We start from the raw sequence: 23,373 nt of genomic DNA, 5'->3' as shown, positions 1-23,373 counted from the left end.
TACACACATGTAGTTCAGCTCAAACATCAGGTATTTTAACTTTGTCACTGACGACAGTATTGTCCATTTACAATAACTCAGAAGTTATGAAAAATGTTGGTTGAATAACAGGGTTCTTAGCTATTCAAAACATGTGCAAACTTTGCTGAAATAGAAGTAAGTAGTAAGTAAGTAAAGACTTTATTAAGTGTGGCTACACATTTTGTTTCCCAATTTTCCATGCGGGCGTCTTAATATAATATACATTATGAACAGGTGATGAAATATTCAACAATAGTTTGTTTACAATGACACACAAAGGTTTACATTATAGATTAGTAACATACAATCAGTTAAATAGTACAGTGAATACTAAATAATTCCAGAACACATGCAATCAAATATGTATAATGAATATTGGTAAAAACACATGAAATATAATCTTTAAATAATAAAGCAATTTGCTGAAATATATACAATTAACTCAAATAGCATTAACTCAGATGGTAACCCATTAATTGAGTGACACTAATTATCATGATCAGACAAACAAGTTAGAAAAGGAATTACTTATATACTGGTATACATTACTACTACATTGTATCTTTTTTATTTCAGAAAAAGTATCCATACTCAGTATTTTTCATTTTGTCAAATGAATTCTGTGAACGTTTCTCCTACTATGGGATGCGAGGTAAGAGCTTTAATGTCCAGGCTGCATTGGAATTTTAGTCCATTTTCCCCCAAACCGTTAACAATCAGTTCTTCAGGTGGTGAGAGGATGGCTTTAAACTAGTGTAGTGACTATTGCTGCTGTGCTTAAAACATTAAGGCATTCCAAGTCAGCAAAATTTAGAGCTTCTGCTGTGAACCACAGTATGCTGTAGGTTAAGTAATGCGCAATGAAGAAAATTGTAACAGAGTCATTAATAGGGATGAAATATTTCATATACCTATCTGTACATTTTCCAGTAAAAATGCAGGCTTTATCAAGCATGTTAATACATCATGAATCAGTATCAACACATTTTTTTTCTGAATCTGTATCACACTATTCATTTGGATGTTAGAACCAAATTGAAAATAGCAGGACAAAAAGTATCATCAGTGTCATACCAACCAAATAGGGTGATACAGATTCAGAAAACACGGGCAGCGATGACACAAGATTTTATAAGAGGTTTGTAATAATACAAAATTCACACTAGTAGTTTATTTGTCTGGACGTTTTGTCTTGCATCTCATTAGTTTTACTTTTCCTATCATCCTTGTCCTTCAGACTCGGATGATCCTAGAAGTAATAAAACCAACTTGATGTGATACAAATACCAGACTAGTATAATAGTCACTGTTTATCATTAGATCAATTTAATTGTTCCTCATTCTGTGATGTGTTTTACTGATACCTTGAATTTAAAACTTGCTTGAAAATGAATCTTTTTGGCACTATAGCACTAGACTTACCAAGGAGCTTAGCTTGTTCAACATAAAAGACAGTAAGTACAGCCATTCATCTTGATATTATTTGGATGTTCGTACTGCTTGTTATACATGTGAAAGGGTATATGAGCCGCACCATAAGAAAACCAACATAGTGGCTTTGCGAGCAGCATGGATCCAGACCAGCTTGCGCATCCACGCAGTCTAGTCAGGATCCATGTTGTTCGCTTTCAAAGCTTATCGCAATTAGAGAAACAGTTAGAGAACAGCATGGATCCTGACCAGACTGGTCGCAAAGCCACTATGTTGGTTTTCTCATGGCGTGGCTCATATATCCATAAAACGTGATTTACGATATATTTTGCAGCAATTTTGGTTCTGTACCTCACAAGATGGTTGTCATTTGAAGAGAATCAAGCCACATCAATCTTCCATGCATTTTCTATGATGTGCTATGCTATGCCATTGATGGGAGCTGTTATTGCTGATGGATACCTTGGTAGATACAGGTATTGTCAGTTTCTACGTCAAAGAGACATACTTCTGTGCTGTCACATCGAAAAGCACCAGCAGCACTTAAAATCAGTTTTATAGCTTGACTGGAAAGCACATGTTCTGTATATTTAAGTCAATGTTCAGTCCTCTTCCTTTGGAAGACAGTTCTACTTTTGTTTTATCAGGAGATGCATTTGTGACTGTAGTAGTTATCAGATCTGCTACTTGAGGTTGTGTGGCCAGGTAATGTTTTAAGAAACTGTTAAATAGGATGATTCAATAGAATAAACAACACAATACAGTTACAATATGCATTGTGGGTGTTCTGTTCACCGAATGAAAGATAAATCAAAATACAGATTAATATAATATTTTTCTTAGGGAGGAATAATATTTCATTCATCGTAACCTTGTTTTCAGTTTACAAATGCAGAAGTACATATATATCTGGTTCCATTTAGTTTAGAAATAATACATAACTGTTGTCATGGTTCCTATTTCCAGGACTATTTTATACCTGTCTTGTGTGTACTTTGTTGGAAGTCTTGTCCTGTCACTGACAGCATTACCCCCTCCTGAATGGTAAGCTTTAGTACTTGATCTTTGAAAATTTGTTAAGAAGCTTTGCAAGCTAATACAATGACACAAAAATGTACTTCAGAATATCGTAAGTTTTGTTTGAACTTTTTGTATAATATCCAGAATTTGAATAATACATTGGTAATATTATTTTAGTTGCATTTTTATCATGTCCACCTGCTTGTGTAAGGTTATCCTCTTTCCAGACCAAAGGTTGAGCACGAGTATGGATTTTACACCATTATTTTCCATTTCTTGATACATGATATTTTCATATATATTTACAAATCAGACACTAAATTGTATATAAAAACATCTGTCCATAGGTATGGACCAGCTGTAGGTTTGTTCCTTATAGGAGTTGGTACAGGGGGAATCAAGGCATCTGTTGCTCCATTTGGTGCTGATCAGTTCTTACCTGGGCAGGTAAGTTCGCTGAAAGTGATTTACAAAATGCGCTTTATTGTATTTCAGTCTTCATTTATAGCAGAATTTGGATGTGGAAATTACAATTTAACTTTTTTACAATGGAGAAGTATTTTTAAACCCCAGATACAAAGTATATGGGGCCAGATTTGAGTTACGGATTTCTATCTGTTGACTTGTCCACAATCTGCATCCCCTCCATATCATCTTTACATAAATACTGGAAAGATTTTCAATAAACTGATACCAGTTGTTAAACTCGTCAAGATGATGTGCAAAGCACATAACCCAGTTCCAGTGTCAAGCTTACATTTGTAGGTCAAAGGTCAAATACAGTTGAACTTCAATGGCTCGAACTCGGATCTTTCGAACCCCCGGGATCGCTCGAACTCTTCTCCCGGTCCCGAATTTATTCCTTCTTTATTCTATATAGTTCTACCTCGCATCGCTCCAACTTCGAAAATTTGAACTCTCGAACTCATTTAGTGGTCCCCTCGGCTTAAATACAGTGATAAGTACACCTATTCAGTCGAACAGACAATTTGTCGCCGGAATGGCTTGTGTTTACAAAGTTGTTCACACCTCTGCCTGACATGCGCCAAGCTTCCCCTTTAACCGGTGCGTGCGTAATTTTCACACGCTTATGTAGTTAGCGTCGGTATACGACATACAAATTAAATAAAATGACTTTCGTTCACTGCAATGCTTCAATGGGCTTTGATTTATACGAATAGAATTATTTAAAATAATTGAGCAATGGCTGTCTTTATTATTTCTGCATATGAACGGGAGATCCGATGTCAACTTTCGTACTGCTTTAGCATGGCTGAACAACTTAGAAAAGGACCCGGAAATGGGGGCATATCCAAGTCGGCTACTTGAAAGCAATATATTTGATAATATTTGTACTGGACTATGATTCATAAAGGTTTTCATTTGATGTTGTCTTCACCAAATTCTTATAATCATATCAGTGTTTTATATGTGTTTTTTTTTTTCGTATCTATGTCATGTTTGAAAATTAATAATAAAGCATATTTCAGCGTTCGTTTTTTATTAGCTCACCTGTCACAAAGTGACAAGGTGAGCTTTTGTGATCGCGCGTCGTCCGTCCGTGCGTGCGTGCGTGCGTCAGTCCGTAAACTTTTGCTTGTGACCACTCTAGAGGTCACATTTTTCATGAGATCTTTATGAAAGTTGGTCAGAATGTTCACCTTGATGATATCTAGGTCAAGTTCGAAACTGGGTCACGTGCCGTCAAAAACTAGGTCAGTAGGTCTAAAAATAGAAAAACCTTGTGACCTCTCTAGAGGCCATATATTTCACAAGATCTTCATGAAAATTGGTCAGAACGTTCACCTTGATGATATCTAGGTCAAGTTCGAAACTGGGTCACGTGCCATCAAAAACTAGGTCAGTAGGTCAAATAATAGAAAAACCTTGTGACCTCTCTAAAGGCCATATTTTTCATGGGATCTGTATGAAAGTTGGTCTGAATGTTCATCTTGATGATATCTAGGTCAAGTTAGAAACTGGGTCACGTGCCGTCAAAAACTAGGTCAGTAGGTCTAAAAATAGAAAAACCTTGTGACCTCTCTAGAGGCCATATATTTCATGAGATCTTCATGAAAATTGGTCAGAATGTTCACCTTGATGATATCTAGGTCAAGTTCGAAAGTGGGTCACGTGCCGTCAAAAACTAGGTCAGTAGGTCAAATAATAGAAAAACCTTGTGACCTCTCTAGAGGCCATATTTTTCATGGGATCTGTATGAAAGTTGGTCTGAATGTTCATCTTGATGATATCTAGGTCAAGTTCGAAAGTGGGTCACGTGCCTTCAAAAAATAGGTCAGAAGATCAAATAATAGAAAATCCTTGTGACCTCTCTAAAGGCCATATTTTTCATGGGATCTGTATGAAAGTTGGTCTGAATGTTCATCTTGATGATATCTAGGTCAAGTTTGAAACTGGGTCACGTGCGGTCAAAACCTAGGTCAGTAGGTCTAAAAATAGAAAAACCTTGTGACCTCTCTAGAGGCCATATATTTCATGAGATCTTCATGAAAATTGGTCAGAATGTTCACCTTGATGATATCTAGGTGAAGTTTGAAAGTGGGTCACGTGCCATCAAAAACTAGGTCAGTAGGTCAAATAATAGAAAAACCTTGTGACCTCTCTAAAGGCCATATTTTTCATGGGATCTGTATGAAAGTTGGTCTGAATGTTCATCTTGATGATATCTAGGTCAAGTTCGAAAGTGGGTCACGTGCTGTCAAAAACTAGGTCAGTAGGTCAAATAATAGAAAAACCTTGTGACCTCTCTAGAGGCCATATTTTTCATGGGATCTATATGAAAGTTGGTCTGAATGTTCATCTTGATGATATCTAGGTCAAGTTCGAAACAGGGTCATGTGCGGTCAAAAACTAGGTCAGTAGGTCTAAAAATAGAAACCTCTCTAAAGGCCATATTTTTCATGGGATCTGTATGAAAGTTGGTCAGAATGTTCATCTTGATGATATCTAAGTCAAGTTCGAAAGTGGGTCACGTGCCATCAAAAAGTAGGTCAGTAAGTCAAATAATGAAAAAACGTTGTGACCTCTCTAGAGGCCATATTTTTCATGGGATCTGTATGAAAGTTGGTCTGAATGTTTATCTTGATGATATATAGGTCAAGTTTGAAACTGGGTCAACTGCGATCAAAAACTAGGTCAGTAGGTCTTGAAATAGAAAAACCTTGTGACCTCTCTAGAGGCCATACCCTTGAATGGAACTTCATGAAAATTGGTCAGAATGTTCACCTTGATGATATCTAGGTCAAGTTTGAAACTGGGTCACGTGCCGTAAAAAACTAGGTCAGTAGGTCAAATAATAAAAAAACCTTGTGACCTCTCTAGAGGCCATACTTTTCATGGGATCTGTATGAAAGTTGGTCTGAATTTTCATCTTGATGATATCTAGGTCAGGTTTGAAACTGGGTCAACTGCGGTCAAAATCTAGGTCAGTAGGTCTAAAATTAGAAAAATCTTTTGACCTCTCTAGAGGCCATATTTTTCAATGGATCTTCATGAAAATTGATCTGAATGTTCACCTTGATGATATCTAGGTCAATTTCGAAACTGGGTCACGTACGGTCAAAAACTAGGCCAGTAGGTATAAAAATAGAAAAACCTTGTGACCTCTCTAGAGGCCATATTTTTCATGAGATCTTCATGAAAATTAGTGAGAATGTTCACCTTGATATCTAGGTAAAGTTCAAAACAGGGTCACGTACCTTTGAAAACTAGGTCAATAGGTCAAATAATAGAAAAACCTTGTGACCTCTCTAGAGACCATATTTTTCAATGGATCTTCATGAAAATTGGTCAGAATTTTTATCTTGATAATATCTAGGTCAGGTTCAAAACTGGGTCACATGAGCTCAAAAACTAGGTCACTATGTCAAATAATAGAAAAAACGACGTCATACTCAAAACTGGGTCATGTGGGAAGAGGTGAGCGATTCAGGACCATCATGGTCCTCTTGTTCATCATCGTATCATACACACATTTAGGTACAATATGACAATATATTACAATGTAAGGTTTGTAACACATCATGCCCTCGAATTCCCAGATTCAAAATGGCCGCCATTTGGATGACTCGAACAACGGAAAACTCGAACTAATTTCCACGGGACCCTCGAGTTCGAGCCACCTAAGTTCGACTGTAGCTTTAACTTCCTGTCCACTCTGTATCATCTTTATTAATTTATTTATTATTATTTTTATTGTTGGAAAATTTTATAAAAGTAGCATCATTTGTTTACCTCATCAGTGTGATGTGCAGAGCAAATGACCTGGGTCACTAGGTCCAGGGTCAAGGTCAGAGTTGGAGAGCAAATAACAAATAGCTTAAGTTAATGTCCACTCTATATCTTCTTTTAAAAAACACTGGAAGGATTTTCATAAAACTAGCTTCAGTCGTTAAGCTCATCAAGATTATGCAGATTGCACAAACTAGGTCTATACTTATGGTCACATATGAAGATCAGAGTTCATGATCACAACATGTACTTTCCTATATCAAAATCAGGGTTGCCACTACACTTGAAAAGTCAGGGAAAAATGATTTTTTTCAAGGTCAGTGAATTGTCTGGGAAATCATGAAAATGGTCATTGAAAAATTAAATTTTAGAAAGGTCAAGGAAAAGTCAGGGAAAAATGAAATTATGGGTTGATGTTTAAAATGTCAGTGGCTATGACAGTCTTCAAGCAGTATTTATAAGTATTTCCAAACACATTTTGGTGTAATTGTGTCTAAACATAATTTAAATGTGTATGACTCAATTTCGTTTTTATGTTAACTTGGGAATTTTGAAGACTGAAAGGCTTTGCAACCCAAAATGAATATAACAGGATGGATTGGACAGCTGTTAGGGAGGAAGAGGTTGAAAAAAATGTGGTATTGGTCAGTGAAAAGTATGATTTAGTCAGGGAGAAATCAAGGAATTTCATTTTCTCATCTAAGTGGCAACCCTGAAAGTAATCAGGCGTTCCGGCGTTCCTACTTTTTCCTACTTTTTCCTAATTTTTGATGGAAACCTCCTACTTCTCCTAATATTTTGCTTGACATAAACAGAAGAAAAAAACAGCATTTTCAGTAGTTATATTTGCAGATGGTGGAATCTTGATGAGTTGTTGGCAGTTTCTGGAGCCATTTGGTGCCTCCTGCAATACATTGTCTCATATCAAGGTACCTATAATCTTAACAAACCATATGAGCACACTGATTCAAGCACAGAAGCTGCCAGTCAAGACATCTGGGGTCATCATTTGGTTGTCAGTGTACAGGCCCGGGTTCAGGGCCAGGCCAAGGGGGCTCAAAATTTAGACCTAAAAATTCTCCAGAGGTCACCATTACTTGCCTGTATTTCGAAAATTCTTAGGGGTAGAGCCCCTAACCCCTGTAAAAGGAGGGGAGTACAGCCACCAATATATATGCACCAGATGCCACCATTTCATACCTGTATTTCAAAAAAGGTGTCAGGGGGAGAATCCCCTGACCCCCTGACCCCCTAACATGGGCAAAGGCAAATACCTACCTGCTCACAGCGCTCACTATGCACCTTGATGGTGACATTCTAGACTGGTGCCCCCCAGTCAAATATTTCTGGGACTGGGCCTGGTGTAGGTGTAGTATTAACAGCTATTAAGGTAAGCATTGCAAATTTTATGTGAATGACCTCCTACTTTTCCTACTTTTTTGTCCACAAACCTGTGTTTTCCAACTTTTTTGTGTAGGGACCTCCTACTTCTTTGGAAGGCCTGAAAGTTGTGTCTGGGGTTATTAATACTCTTTTAATGAGAGATCTAGCTATTTCTGAAATAAATTTACAATATTTTGATTATTGATTTACAGGAAAAATGGCAAAACTCCTTTTTCTCAGCATTTTACTTCATGATCAACCTTGGCAGCATGATCTCCACTTTTCTCACACCAATACTTAGAGGTACATAATCAGTTTATTTTATTGTTATAACTTTGTATGCCCTGCATGACATTTTGACTTTGAAGTTTTAAATTGTACAATATATTTTCCCATTGGCATCTTTACTTCAGTTGTTTCAGTTGTTTGTCTGCCCGGTTAGCTCAGTAGGTAGTGTTGGTCTACGGATCGCGGGGTCGCGAGTTCGATCCTCGGGCGGGGCGTATGTTCTCCGTGACTATTTGATAAACAACATTGTGTCTGAAATCATTAGTCCTCCACCTCTGATTCATGTGGGGAAGTTGGCAGTTACTTGCGGAGAACAGGTTTGTACTGGTACAGAATCCAGGAACACAGGTTAGGTTAACTGCCCGCTGTTACATGACTGAAATACTGTTGAAAAACGGCATTAAACCCAAAACAAAACAAACATCAGTTGTTTGTATTAGTGGAAAGATGGGCATTTAACAGCTCTTGGTAGTAATGTATGGATTTTACATCACTGAAATTTTACTGGAAAGTTTACAGAATTCCCGTCACAAAGAAACAAAATTTAGTAAATTTCTATTTTGTTTTTATGCTTTGCATGTGTTAAAGGTGGATAATCAGATTTTGGCCATGTAACGGATTTGTTCGAAACTTTAGCATCTGATCATTTACACTCATTTATGTTCACTAAACACTTAATACAAATTAGATTTTCACTGGAGGTATTTTTAAAATTTCATTTTCCTATCCTGGTTGCCCAACCAAGATAGAGTTATTTTATCAGAAGTATAAATTTGATTAACATACTTTGCCTAAGGAAATGTATAAATATTAGACATATTGTAATATATTTGTAAAATATTTGCATTAAAAATTATGTATTTAGATGGAATTCATTAGAAACGCAAGTTTGAAAAATTATTATTACCTCCCTTTGCCTATCTTGGTTGCGCAACCAAGATAGATTGGAAATAAATGAATTCAGAAGCTACACACAGCTTGTAATCTTGCATTTTGGTAGTTGATATGTCTATCAAATGCAAATGAAAAACTAGACATTGTATCGAAATAAAAAGAAATACCCAGCTTTTTATATACTTTCATATTAAAGGGGAGTAATTACAAAATTTTATAAAAATAATAAAATATACATTTCAAATAGGAATCTAACTCTATGTAATCGGTCTTTTTGTTCCTTAAATAATTCTCAACCAGAATATACAAAAAGTGAAAAATGTCATTAAATGTTGTTTAAATGTGATTGACCACCTTTAAAAGTACTGTTCCACTTAGAATTTTAATGAAAGACTCAGCAGACATTTGTATTTGCTGTCTGGACTGAAAAGTTACTTGAATGGTTACGTATCAAACTGTATGTTTTTGTATAACTTTCAGCTGATGTGCAATGTTTTGGTAATGATTGTTACGTCCTAGCATTTAGTGTGCCGGCTGTACTCATGCTCCTCTCTTTGGGTATGTAAATATTCTTATTTAATGTATTGGCCATATTCTTCAGTGGATTGTTTCAAGTCAGGAATAAATGTATTTTAATATACAATTTACAGATTTTTAAAACATGGTGCCATAGCTGTTGATTCAATGTCAGTGTAAAAATGGCCAGATGCTCTCTGCTTATTGTACTGAGTTTGTGAGTTTTAACCACAGTAAGGTCACCGCTGTCTTCTTATAAAACACCAATACAGACTTTCCCTATGAAGAGATAGAAATAAGACTTAAATTTCTTAGTTTACACACTTATATAAGAAGTCTTGACTACATTCAAAGTTTATAAATGCAGGACTGATAAAAAGTGTAAGCATTTTACAAAAAAAGAGATCTTAGGCCATATTTCTTTGACAACTTGCAGGCCTTTGTTTCATCATTTAGGGAATTCCACAAGCACCGATGGAATTGGGAAAATGCTGTCCAAAATTGTCACAGTTGGGAAGAATGACTCTGTACCATCATTCTGCTACACAAAATTCATTTAAATTCATTTGATAAAATATTATTTTGAGACAAAATATCCGGTAAAAAAGACAGCTCAAGCTCTATTTCAGGTCTAACAGAAATATGAAGTTTTGTATACAGGTAACGCTAAACAAAACTGCTTTTTTGAACAATAAACATTTAATCTTTTTCAGTGTTGTTTTTCCTGGGACGCAATCAATATCAGAAAGTACCTCCGACTGGGAATATTATTGGGAAGACATTCAAATGTATATATGTAAGTCACCTTATTTTCATATTTTAATGAAGATATTTTCTTCTATACAAATTGAGTATAAAAGCAATAAAAGAAGATGCTTTCTTTATGTTGTTTTGAATCTTGAAAGAAGATTTAAGAATTGTGCCTGGAAAATGAGTTATTATTGCAGCTGTGTTTTATTTTACCAGAGGGAATGCATTTCCGCTTAACTTGTTTAACTAAGTATAATGTTGACATACTGCTAAAAGTGGTGATTGAAAAAAGGCTGCATTTGTTGCTTGTAAGAAAAAATAAAACAACTTTCTTCATACAAAAATTGACAGTTGTTGATATTGTTATACTTAGATTGAAACAATATATTAAAATTAAAATTCACAAAGATAGATTGAAACAATATTAAAATAAAAATCTCTTTGTGTAAATGAAAAATCTTTACATGATGTTAATGTCTTACAATTTGAATTTTGAGGGTATTTTCAAGTTGATTTGTTTAACCCTTACCATGCTGAACATGATTGATTCTGCCTTTGCGACCAGTGCAGATCATGATCAGCCTGCACATCCATGCAATCTGATCATGATCTGCACAGTTCACCATTCAGTCAGTAACCTTTTGGTATGCACCCCTTTTAACAGTTAAAGGTACTGTCCAAATTGAAAGATGGACAAGTTCATTATAGAAATTTAGCAGGGTAAGGGTTAATAGATAAGCAAACAAGTCTTACATATTGTAATTGAAAAAGCTTGATGCAGTTTTTTAGTTGAAAGGAGATCTGGGAAAGTTTGTAATAGAAATCAACTACCAACTAGGATAGATTTGAATTTCACTATAATTGCAGTATGGAGCTGTAGGGAAAATGAAAAGAAATAGATATGAAGAACCAAGAAGCCATTGGTTGTACTATGCTGATGATAAATTTGAGGTAAATTGTCTGGATGTTTCTTTATAGATTCTAACTAGTGGAGTCATAATAAGTTTGAAAGAAAAATATAGCCCTAAATTGATAAAACATAGGAATATTCATCAGAATGACATTTTGATCATGTAATCAGAAATACTTAGATATATTGAAGTAGCAAAAAATGTCCTCATCTATTAATAGAGTTCATGAGAATGATGTATCATAATATATGTTAGTTTATCTTAGATATCTTGAAAGAGATTAAAGGAAAAACTATACAAAGTATGTGACAATTATGACCTTATTTTGTTGAATGTTTGAGGACCTTATTTAACTGGACTAGTTAATCTCTCTTACACTTAATCCATCTTATACAGTATGGTTTCATAGAAGATGTGAGACAGCTGCTGAAGGTTTTGCTCATGTTTGTGCCGCTGCCTTTGTTCTGGGCCCTCAGTGACCAACAAGGATCAAGATGGACACTTCAAGCAGAACACATGGATGGAAATATTGTAATTCTTCCCAATTAAAATTTTTATTAAATTTCAGGCATTCTATTAAGATATGAATAATAGCATTTTCTGACATTTGTCATACCCTGAAATCCCAAAATAAGCAGCACTTGGCTTATTTTAAATTTTTCTATGGATTTGGTGGCTTATTATCGAGACTGGCTTATTTTTAAGTCCGGCGAATTTTTGGTTACACATATTCGGTAATGGTTTTGTTAAAAACCGGCGTATTTTCGAGTACCAAGATACTGCAGATACAGCTCTAGGTCATATTTTTTGCTGTTTAGTAAAAACATCGATGGCGGTAAATACTTATACTCTTGACATACCTGTTTTGTAACAATTTCCTAATGAAAATAATTAGATGCTAACATATAATTACCCATTAAAAAGTTTTTTTTCTTGCCTAACAAACAGATACGACTATGATTTATTAGCCCAGTGGATATGAATACCTTACACTATACATGATAAACACCACATTGTGTTATCAATTTAACCAGGTGTACTGACCATTTTATAGACTTTCTTATATGTACATGCTGTCCTAACAAGGTCATTGATTCTATTTCTGATACAAAAAAGTGGACGGCTTATTTTTAAGTGCAGCTAATTTATGAGCCCTTTTTCCCTGTAGTGAAATGGTGACTTATTTTCGAGACCTGCTTATTTTCGGGATTTCAGGGTATATGTTAGTAATAAATGTATTTATGGAGTTATGACCATTCAGTAACTGATACCTTTACCTGATACCTGCAGTCAGCATGTGGAATCCACAGAAGTTGTCTGAGTTCTTAGCTTGAGCAGGTCATATCCAATTTTTAACAGATGTGGTCAGAATGTTTATAGGCATAGTAGTTTGGCAAAGTTTGATTACCAGCTCAAAAATCCCAGTTTAAAATTGCAAACATTGACAGTGTCTGTTCTTTTCATGGAGCATTTCTTATCCAGAAAGTCTTTGTCTCTGTAAAGTTATGACCCTCAAATTATTCAAAATTGCGGAGCCAGTAGTGTGCACCTATTACTAGAGTGTTTTTTCATGAAAATAAGTCATGTTTATATAGCATTTGTAAATCTGTTTAAAACTTCAATAACCAGCCGGATCATTAGTATCTCCAGAGACATGGCCCTTCAAGTTATTAAAATTACAAAACTTGACAGTGTTTGCTCAATCAGTAGAGTACTTTTTAGCTCACCTGAGCCAAAGGCTCATGGTGAGCTTTTGTGACCTGTCAATGTGCGTCGTGTGTCTGTCAACATTTTCTAAAACAATCTTCTCCTTGAAAACCACTGGGCAGAATTACACCAAACTTCACAGGAATGATCCCTTTCAAAATTTTTCAAAGAATTTAATTCCATCAGAACTCTGGTTGCCATGGCAACAGAAAGGAGAAACTTTAAAAATCTTCTTGTCCAAAATCACATGGCCTAGGGCTTTGATATCTAGTGTGTAGCATCATCTAGTGGTCCCCTACCAAGATTGTTCAAATTATACCCCTAGGGTCAAATATGACTCTGCCCCGGGGGTCACATAGTTTATATAGACTTGTATAGGAAAAAAAAGTTCAAAAATCTTCTTGCCTGAAACCACAACACATAGGCCTTTGATATTTTGTTTGTAGCATTGTCTTAGGGTCCTCAACCAAAATTGTTCAAATTGTACCCCTAGGGTGAAAAGAGGCCCTGCTCTGGTGGTCCCATGTTTTATATAGACATATATGAAAAAAAACTTTAAAAATCTTCTTGTCTGAAACCACACAACATAGGCTTTCGTTATTTGGTATGATGCATTGCCTAGTAGTCCTCTACCAAAATTATTCAAATAATGCCCCTGGGGTAAAAAGAGGCCCTGCTTCGGGGTCATAATTATTATATGAGTTATATAGGAAAAAATACTTAAAAAATTATCTGATCCTATTTCCAAGACTGTTTGATAATAATTACCTGATGACCCTAAGTAATACAATGTCACTTGACTGTTGCCTTGACCTGCTGACCTACTTTCTTGTTTTCTAAGATACAGCCTTGAAATTTGGATGACATGACTTCAGTTTTGCACACTGATCTTAAAACTGAATTTCATTGACCATGAATGTGACCTACTGACTTTTTTAGCTCACCTGAGCACAAAGTGCTCAGGGTGAGGTATTGTGATCGCTCACCGTCCGCCATCCGGCCGGCCGTCCGCACTTTCCTTTAAACAACATCTCCTCCTAAACCAACAGGCCAATTTTGATGAAACTTCACAGGGATGTTCCTTGGATGGCCCCCTTTCAAAATTGTTCAAAGAATTGAATTCTATGCAGAACACTGGTTGCCATGGCAACCGAAAGGAAAAACTTCAAAAATCTTCTTCTCAAAAACCAGAAGAATAGAGCTTAGATATTTGGTGTGAAGTATTGCCTAGTGGACCTCTACCAAGTTTGTTCAGATCATGACCCCGGGGTCAAAATTGACCCCGCCCCAGGGGTTACTTGATTTTACATAAGAAAATCTTAAAAAATCTTCTCAAAAACCAGAAGTCTTAGAGCTTAGATATTTGACATGTTGCATTGCCTAGTGGACCTCTACTAAAATTGTTCAAATCATGACCCCGGGGTTAAAATTGACCCCGCCCCAGGGGGCACTTGATTTTACATAGGAAAATCTTCAAAAAAATTCTAAAAATAAACCAGAAGGCCTAGAGCTTAGATATTTCACATGTAGCATTGCCTAGTGGACCTCTACAAAATTTGTTCAAATCATGGCCCCCGGGGTCAAAATTGACCATGCCCCAGGGATCACTTGATTTTACATAGGAAAATATTTAAAAAATCTTCTTCTCAAAAACCAGAAACCCTAGAGCTTAGATATTTGACACGTAGCATTGCCTAGTGGACCTCTACTAAAGTTGTTCAAATTATGACCCGGGGGTCAAAATTGACCCCGCCCTAGGGGTCACTGACTTTACATAGGAAAATCTTCAAAAGTTTTCTAAAAATAAACCAGAAGGCCTAGAGCTTAGATTATTCACATGTAGCATTACCTAGTGGACCTCTACAAAATTTGTTCATATCATGTCCCCCTGGGTCAAAATTGACCCCGCCCCAGGGGTCACTTGATTTTACATAGGAAAATCTTCAAAAATTTTCTAAAAATAAACTAGAAGGCCTAGAGACTAGATATTTAACATGTAGCATTGCCTAGTGGACCTCTGCAAAATTTATTCAAACCTTGTCCCCCGGGGCCAAAATTGACTCCGCCCTAAGGGTCACTTGATTTTACATAGGAAAATCTTAAAAAAAATCTAAAAATAAACCAGAAAGCCTAGATCTTAGATATTTGACATGTAGCATTGCCTATTAGACTTTTACAAAGTTTATTCAAATCATGACCCCTGAGGTCAAATTGACCCTGCCCCATGGGGTTACTTGATTGTACATAGAAAAATCTTCAAAATTTTCTAAAAATAAACCAGAAGAGCTTAGATATTTGACATGTAGCATTGCCTAGTGGACCTCTACAAAAAGTTTTCAAATCTTGTTTTTAAAGTTACTTAAAGAAAATTTCAACTATATTTTCTCATAACTCTTTTGATTGATTTCTATTATGATCTTTTGACCTTAAAGACTTGTCCTTAAGTGCAATGATAACAGGTGAGCGATATAGGGCCATCATGGCCCTCTTGTTAATATTTTAACATCAGTTTGACATTTGAAACATGTAGCTCATATTACTCAGGTGAGCGATCCAGGGTCATCATGACCCTCTTGTTTTTTTTATCTCAACCATACATGCATAGAATGTGTATCTCTATCCGATCTATGTCCAATCGTTTACCAGCCAGGGTGAATAAGAATGCTCAGAGTTATGGCCCTTGAATTTGTCAAAAATGAGAAAATTTACAACTTGTCTTGTCAGCATATTTTAGATGTGAAAAGTAATTTTTTTTGATTGGCATATATTGTGAAAATTTCATACTCTTCTTAGTTCTTTTCCAAAATCGAAGTAAGACTATCAGTCTCAGAGGTATTCATGAAGCAAAGTAGTTTAAATTAGACTGTAATGGTCAAACCAGGACTGACGTTATGTTTGCAGTAGTAACCTATACAAAAGCAAAAATGCATTTATGTTCATTCATACTAAAGCAAAACTTAATTATACCCTTGAAGAGTAAGTTTGGAGGGGTTAAAATTGAGGTGCACTGGTTCTACAGTTTTAAAAGGTTTCAAAACTTTGTTCATATGATCACCAAATATTCATGGGCACCTATACCCCACCCCTTCCTGCCTTTCCCACTGCAAAAAAAAACTATAATTATTATAAATTAGGGTGTTAGTTTCAACATTGAAGAGTTTTATGCCCTTGGTGTGAGACAAAACAGCTTTTTATTTGTGTGATTGTTTAGTGATAACTCTAGTTTTGTTTTTAATGTATATAATATTTTGAATGCTTCTGTTTTAATAATTTACTGTATTCATTGCTGCCAGAATTGGAAAATATTGTGTAGTAAAAGGTATGTTTAAATTGTGTCGCCGTAGCCCAGTTTGGTTATACCGAGTAGATGCTTACACATTTGTGACAAATTTTGTCGTTGATATTGTTACATGTCAGTAATTTGAAGTATTTCTTTGTCTCTGAAGCTTATTATGATACTGTTTTGTCATTGTCGAAAACAACAAATTATTGACCCAGCAGGAAGTTACATCCCAAACATTATCTGGAGGAAAAGATACTACTTTCACACAGTCATGTAGTTAAGTTTATAATATATAAGATTTTGTTCAATTTTGACCAAAAAATCCTTTTTCTCTTAGGTGCTTTTTATGTTTGTCATTCTTTCTTTTTGCAGGAATTTTGTAGCAGAACTCTGCTGTTGATTTTATATTTTTATGCCCCCACTTTGGGGGGGGGGCATATAGATTTGCCCTTGTCCGTCCTTCCGTCAGTCCGTCCATCCATCCTTCCGAGAATGTTGTGTCGCGCCTAGCTCCAAAAGTATTTGACGTAGAGTCACAAAACTTTACAGGAATGTTGGTCAGCATGTGTAGTTGTGCACCTGGGTTTTCGCGTCTGGATTCATTCAGTCATGTAGAAGTTATGGCCCCTGACTTAGTAAAAATTGGTCATTTTAGTGTTGTGTCGCGCCTAGCTCCAAAAGTATATGACTAAGAGTCACAAAACTTTACAGGAATGTTGGTCAGCATGTGCAGTTGTGCACCTGGGGTTTTGCGTCCGGATTCATTCAGTCTTGTAGGAGTTATAGCCCCTGACTTAGTTAAAAATTGGTCATTTTAATGTTGTGTCGTGCGTAGCTCCAAAAGTATTTGACCTAGAGTCACCAAAGTTTACAGGAATGTTGGTCAGCATTTGCAGTTGTGCACCTGGGGTTTCGCGTCCGGATTCATTCAGTCTTGTAGGAGTTATAGCCCCTGACTTAGTTAAAAGTTTGTCATTTTTATGTTGTGTCGTGCGTAGCTCCAAAAGTATTTGACCTTAAGAGTCACCAAAGTTTACAGGAATGTTGGTCAGCATGTGCAGTTGTGCACCTGGGGTTTCGTGTCTGGATTCATTCAGTTGTGTCGGAGTTATGGCCCCTGACTTAGTTAAAAATTGGTCATTTTAATGTTGTGTTGTGCATAGCTCCAAAAGTATTTGACCTAGAGTCACCAAAGTTTACAGGAATGTTGGTCAGCATGTGCAGTTGCGCACCTGGGGTTTCGCGTCCGGATTCATTCAGTCTTTTAGGAGTTATAGCCCCTGACTTAGTTAAAAGTTTGTCATTTTAATGTTGTGTCGTGCGTAGCTCCAAAAGTATTTGACCTAGAGTCACCAAAGTTTACAGGAATGTTGGTCAGCATGTGCAGTTGTGCACCTGGGGTTTCGCGTCCGGATTCATTTAGTTATGTCGGAGTTATGGCCCCTGACTTAGTTAAAAATTGGTCATTTTAATGTTGTGTTGTGCGTAGCTCCAAAAGTATTTGACCTAGAGTCACCAAAGTTTACAGGAATGTTGGTCAGCATGTGCAGTTGTGCACCTGGGGTTTTGCATCCGGATTCATTCAGTATTGTAGGAGTTATGGCCCCTGACCTGGGAAAAAATTGTCATTTTAATGTCATGTAGTGGGGGCATCTGTGTCCCATGGACACATTTCTAGTTTCTCATAAAACTTAGCATCCATTTTTAGCAAAAAAAAAACTATAAGCATGAAATTTATTACGGCTTGCTATTTGAACTTTCCTTTAGCATTACTTTCAGTATCAGTCGAAGTAATACATCATCAGGACTCGGAATTTTATTTATTAGATGTTTTGCAAAATATTCAGCGATGTCATACATGTATGTCTGCATTTAATTATACACATGCTATTTTTCTGTAGGGAGCATTAGGCACTGTGAAGCCAGATCAGATGCAAGCATTGAACCCTTTATTGATACTTGCCTTGATTCCATTGTTTGAAAAAGTGGTGTATCCATTACTAGACAAGTGTAGGGTCCCTAACAGGTAAGCATGTATCCTTGTTTTGCTTGTTAATGCTTCATTTTGGAAAAAAAAGATTTTTATCTATCACTAGTGTCCATTACACTACAGTTGTATATATCTCAGTAAATGGAGTCAAAAACTAGGTCACCAGGTCAAATCAAAGGAAAAGCTTGTTAACACTCTAGAGGTCACATTTTTGTCCCAATCTTAATGAAACTTGGTCAGAATGTTACAATAAAATCTTGGATGAGTTCGATATTAGGTCATCTGGGTTCAAAAACTAGGTCACCAGGTCAAATCAAAGGAAAAGCTTGTTAACACTCTAGACGTCACAATTTTGACCCAATCTTAATGAAACTTGGTCAGAGCGTTATCCTCAATAAAGTCTTGGACGAGTTCCATATTGGGTCATCGGGGATCAAAAACTAGGTCACCAGGTCAAATCAAAGGAAAAGCTTGTAAACACTGTAGAGGCCACATTTATGACTGTATCTTCATGAAACTTTGACAAAATGCTAATCTTGATGATCTGTAGGTCAAGGTCAAATCTGGGTCAGGTGGTGTCAAAAACTAGGTCACCAGGTCAAATCAAAGGGAAAGCCCGTTAACACTGTAGAGGCCACATTTAAGACTTCATCGTCCTGAAACTTAGTCAGAATGTTAAACTTGATGATCTTTAGGACAAGTTGAAATCTGGGTCATGTCGGGACAAAAACTAGGTCACTGGGTCAAATCAGAGGAAAAAGTAGTTAACACTTTAGAGGCCACATTTATGACCATATCTTAATGAAACTTGGTCAGAATGTTAATCTTGATGATCTTTAGGTCAAGTTTAAATCTGGGTCAGGTAGGGTCAAAAACTGGGTCACTAGGTCAAATCAAAGGAAAAGCTCGTTAACACTATAGAGGCCACATTTATGGCTGTATCTTCATGAAACTTAGAATGTTAAACTTGATGATCTTTAGGTCAAGTTCAAAGCTGGGTCATGTCGGGTCAAAAACTAGGTCATGGGGTCAAATCAAAGGAATAGCTAGTTAACACTTTAGAGGCCACATTTATGACTATATCTTAATGAAACTTGGTCAGAATGTTAATCTTGATGATCTTTAGGTCAATAGGTCAGGTGAGCGATACAGGGCCTTCATGGCCCTCTTGTTTCATGAAGAGGTAGCATTTTCCACTGGTGATGTTTAAATTTACTATCAGTTTTATTCTGAAAGTTACTGATGAATTAAACTTCGTATATCCATGGATGTCATAAACATGTAATGGTTGTTGAGATAAACCTGATTCATTGATAATGTCAACAACTTGTTATGAATTTAAGTATTTTCTTACTAACAATCAGGTATGACATTCCCTTAGAACACTAAAGATCCTGTTAAAAATCACTATAATAAGTTGCTGTTAAGTATATGATGTTATTTGATTGTGCTGTCTATCTTTTTAAGACCTTTGCAAAGAATGGTTGCTGGACTATATATAAGTGCAGCAGCATTTGTGTGTGCTGGACTGGTACAACTGAAAATTGATGTAAGTAGAAATATAATTTCAGATCTTATTTCAAGTCATTTCTTTGCACTGAATGCTAAATTTTCAGTATTTTGACATTTTTTACATATTTTTTTTTTCACAGATGGATAAGCTATTTTCATTACTATCCATACCCTTACTAAATTTCTTTCAATTTTGACAGTACCATTAACTATTAAAAGGGGTGCTTACCAACATATACTGTCAGACTGAATGACTAACAGTGCAGACCATGATCAGACTGCACGGGTGTGCAGGCTGGTCTTGGTATGCACTGGTCGCAAAGGTAGAATCACTTGCTGCCAGCAGGCTGAGGGCTATGAAAACAGTTCAGAATTAAAATACATATATCTTAACTAGATAAATATATTTGCAAAAAAAAAAAAAAAAATCGGGGTATATAAGATGAAAACTGACCTATCATCCAAATTAAGAATTAACAGCCAATGGTAATGATCAGTTTATTTGCTATGTTGTATTTGCCATACTTTGACTTCTGGTAAGGAGTGACAGTGTTATATTTACTTGCCAGAAGAAACTTAAACTAGTTCAGATACTTGAATATGAGGGGGAGTTCTGTGACTGTGATAAGCTGTACGACTATGTTGTCTTCCAACAATTTGACAGAGACAGCACTTCTGAAATCTATCATTCATCGTCTACTTCTCATTCTTGTCAGTTGTAATTTACTTATTGCGAACAAGTTATTTCTAGTATGAAATTGAGTTCTACAATAAATATACTGTTGAATCATTGAATATTCATGGAGAATTATTTTTAATAGATTTCATGATGAAGTTAATGCATGAAATAAAATCCCCACAACAAACAAAGTGTAATTTCCATTCTTTTCAGTTTAAAGATTTTAAATCCACAGTTGCATATTCAAATGAAACAGCTGTCTTGGCCAAAACCAAATATTAGATTCATACCCATAAACTTAAATAATTGCATAGTAACTGACTGAAGTACTGTTGAAAAATAGCATAAAACCCATGTCAAACAAGTATGACTGTCAGCAATAATTGCAGTATTGTTATTCCTTTTTCTATTCTAACGAGAAGAAGACATACTGGCAACATATTTCAGGTTTAATACAGTGGAAAAAGAGAATAAACAGAGAGTGTTTTAAGTTCATTGGAAATATTCAGAAGAACACGCAAGTGAAAAAATGTTTCACTTGCTCCTCACCTTTAAGATTTGGAATAGTGAAGAAGCCATCCTGCTGGCTTACAGAAGGTTGCTGGTTCTACAAGTATGCCCACTTGACTTTAAAACAAATTCCAGGTTTTGGCAACTAGGATTTTCATCCACTATTAAAAGCTTGAATATAATCATAGGACCTAAATTATGTTGGTTTGACCTGAAACCCCACAAAACAAAATCAGCTTGGAATCTTTCTTCTGTAACTGAATGAATTTTGCAGATGTCTTCCAATATATCTATGTATTACCAACCAGTACCTGTAGGTCAAAGTATATCGACAAAATGTTTTGAGTCAATCAAACAACTGTTTTGATATTTATTTTAGATGCAGAAGACCAAGTTTTATCTAAAAGGAGAGACTGGTGTTATGTTCATCAAACACCCTACCTTGCAATGTTCATATAAAATCACCCATGTTCAGTGAGGAGTTAAACAGTTTGGGAGTAAGTCATTGTTTTATTTTTAAGGATTGATATAGGGATATGTTCAATTTACATACAAAAATGGCCCCTAATTATCAGAAATTTTTCAAGTTAATGAAAACATGTAAAAGTTCTTTCTTTTATTGCATTGGTATCTTATTAAAAAATTTGTGACATCAGGCATGAAAATCTAAGTTATACTAATTGTTTCCAAATTACGACAGGTATATATTAGGGATGGGAACGAATACTGAAATCAGTATTCGAATATTCGGTTTGACGTATTCGAATATATTCAAATATTCGGTTTATTTTAATGGAAGCTTATCATACTTATTAAGTGATTGGCATATACACAACGTATTCATTTGTTTAAAGCTTGGATCATCGTACGTAATAAGGCCAAAAAAATGTTTGATTCAGGTAACCCGGCCCTACCTTAGGCTAGCAAAACCTGCCGATCCTAGCGTTTTATTTCACGATTCTGTCAGTATAATCATGAACATATTTAACTAATTCAGTGTTTTAGCTTCAAAATGATACAAAAAATCAAAACGATTATGATTTAGACCGTCGCAATTTTATCTAAAAATAGCAGGTCGTCCCAGTTAAACACGTGACATGCTGTTGTATTACCGCCGCCATTTTAAAAAATTTTAATCGGCGTGTAAAAATCGTCGTGTAAAAAGCAAATAAGGTAGACTTAAACCTCCTTCAACATGAACTTATGCACCAATCATATGTTATTTCTTGATTTTAATATAAAGTACTTCAAAATTTAATTCGAATACGGCCGATTGCGGATGAAAACCGATTCTGCGGATGGTCAAAAATGTCGTACAAAATATTGTGAAAAGATCGACAATATCTACAAGTTTGGTATTGTTTTCGAAAAAAAAAATTCTACAACTTGTTACATTAAACAGGCGCCAATTAAAATGAACAAAAGATAAAAAGATATCACATTTACGCCTAATACAAACTGTTAATCCGTAGCGATGACCCCAGGTAATTATGCATTGCAATTTTCTTGTTAATTGGATATCTTTTGACATGCATCTGTCACATTGACGCCTGTTGCAAACTGTTAATCCGTTACGATGGCCCTGCCAATTATGCATTGCTATTTTCTTGTTAATTGGGCATCTTTTGATACGCGATAAACAAACATGACATGGTTTTATTCTGTATAATAAGCATGCTCATACTGCCCAAAATCAATGATACTTATTTTGAAAAAAAAATTTACAATAATTTACGAATATTCGAATTTGATTTTCATATTCGAATATTCGTCCGATTTTCGAATATTCGAATATTCGTTCCCATCCCTAGTATATATATATATATATATATATATATATATATATATATATATATATATATATATTCATTTTTAGCTCACCTGAGCCAAAGGCTCATGGTGAGCTTTTGTGACCGTCAATGTCCGTTGTGCGTCGTGTGGTGTCAGTGGTCCGTCCGTCAACATTTTCTAAAAAAATCTTCTACTTGAAAACCAGGAATGATCCTTGGATGGCACCCTTTCAAAAGTTTTAAAAGAATTTCATTCAATGCAGAACTCTGGTTGCCATGGCAACCAAAAGGAAAAACTTCAAAAATCTTCTTGAATGTCCAAAACTGCAAGGCATAGAGCCTTGATATTTGGCAAGTGACATCATCTAATGGTCCTCTATGAAGATTGTTTTTGTGCCCCTGGGATGAAAACAGGCCCCGCCCCGGGGGTCCCAAGT

At 35.8% G+C, this 23,373-nt stretch overlaps 1 protein-coding gene across 1 annotated transcript in view; it reads left to right on the top strand.

Moving 5' to 3' along the window:
* The window catches only part of LOC128550517 (solute carrier family 15 member 2-like), a 70,085-nt gene that overhangs the window by 25,862 nt on the left and 20,850 nt on the right, over window positions 1–23,373 (top strand). Inside the window, exons 4-15 of the mRNA XM_053529723.1 lie at window positions 598–673; window positions 1,787–1,928; window positions 2,419–2,496; window positions 2,820–2,919; window positions 8,319–8,409; window positions 9,769–9,846; window positions 10,518–10,600; window positions 11,422–11,505; window positions 11,862–11,996; window positions 18,357–18,481; window positions 19,913–19,994; window positions 21,554–21,643. Of these exons, the coding sequence (XP_053385698.1) occupies window positions 598–673; window positions 1,787–1,928; window positions 2,419–2,496; window positions 2,820–2,919; window positions 8,319–8,409; window positions 9,769–9,846; window positions 10,518–10,600; window positions 11,422–11,505; window positions 11,862–11,996; window positions 18,357–18,481; window positions 19,913–19,994; window positions 21,554–21,643 (1,164 nt within the window). The remainder of the gene's footprint in view (window positions 1–597; window positions 674–1,786; window positions 1,929–2,418; window positions 2,497–2,819; window positions 2,920–8,318; window positions 8,410–9,768; window positions 9,847–10,517; window positions 10,601–11,421; window positions 11,506–11,861; window positions 11,997–18,356; window positions 18,482–19,912; window positions 19,995–21,553; window positions 21,644–23,373) is intronic.

The sequence above is a fragment of the Mercenaria mercenaria genome, chromosome 18, assembly GCF_021730395.1.
Source record: "Mercenaria mercenaria strain notata chromosome 18, MADL_Memer_1, whole genome shotgun sequence".
In the NCBI taxonomy this organism is placed as follows: Eukaryota; Metazoa; Mollusca; class Bivalvia; order Venerida; family Veneridae; genus Mercenaria; species Mercenaria mercenaria.
The sequence above is the reverse complement of the archived record's forward strand: the minus strand, read 5'-3'. Positions and strand labels throughout refer to the sequence as shown.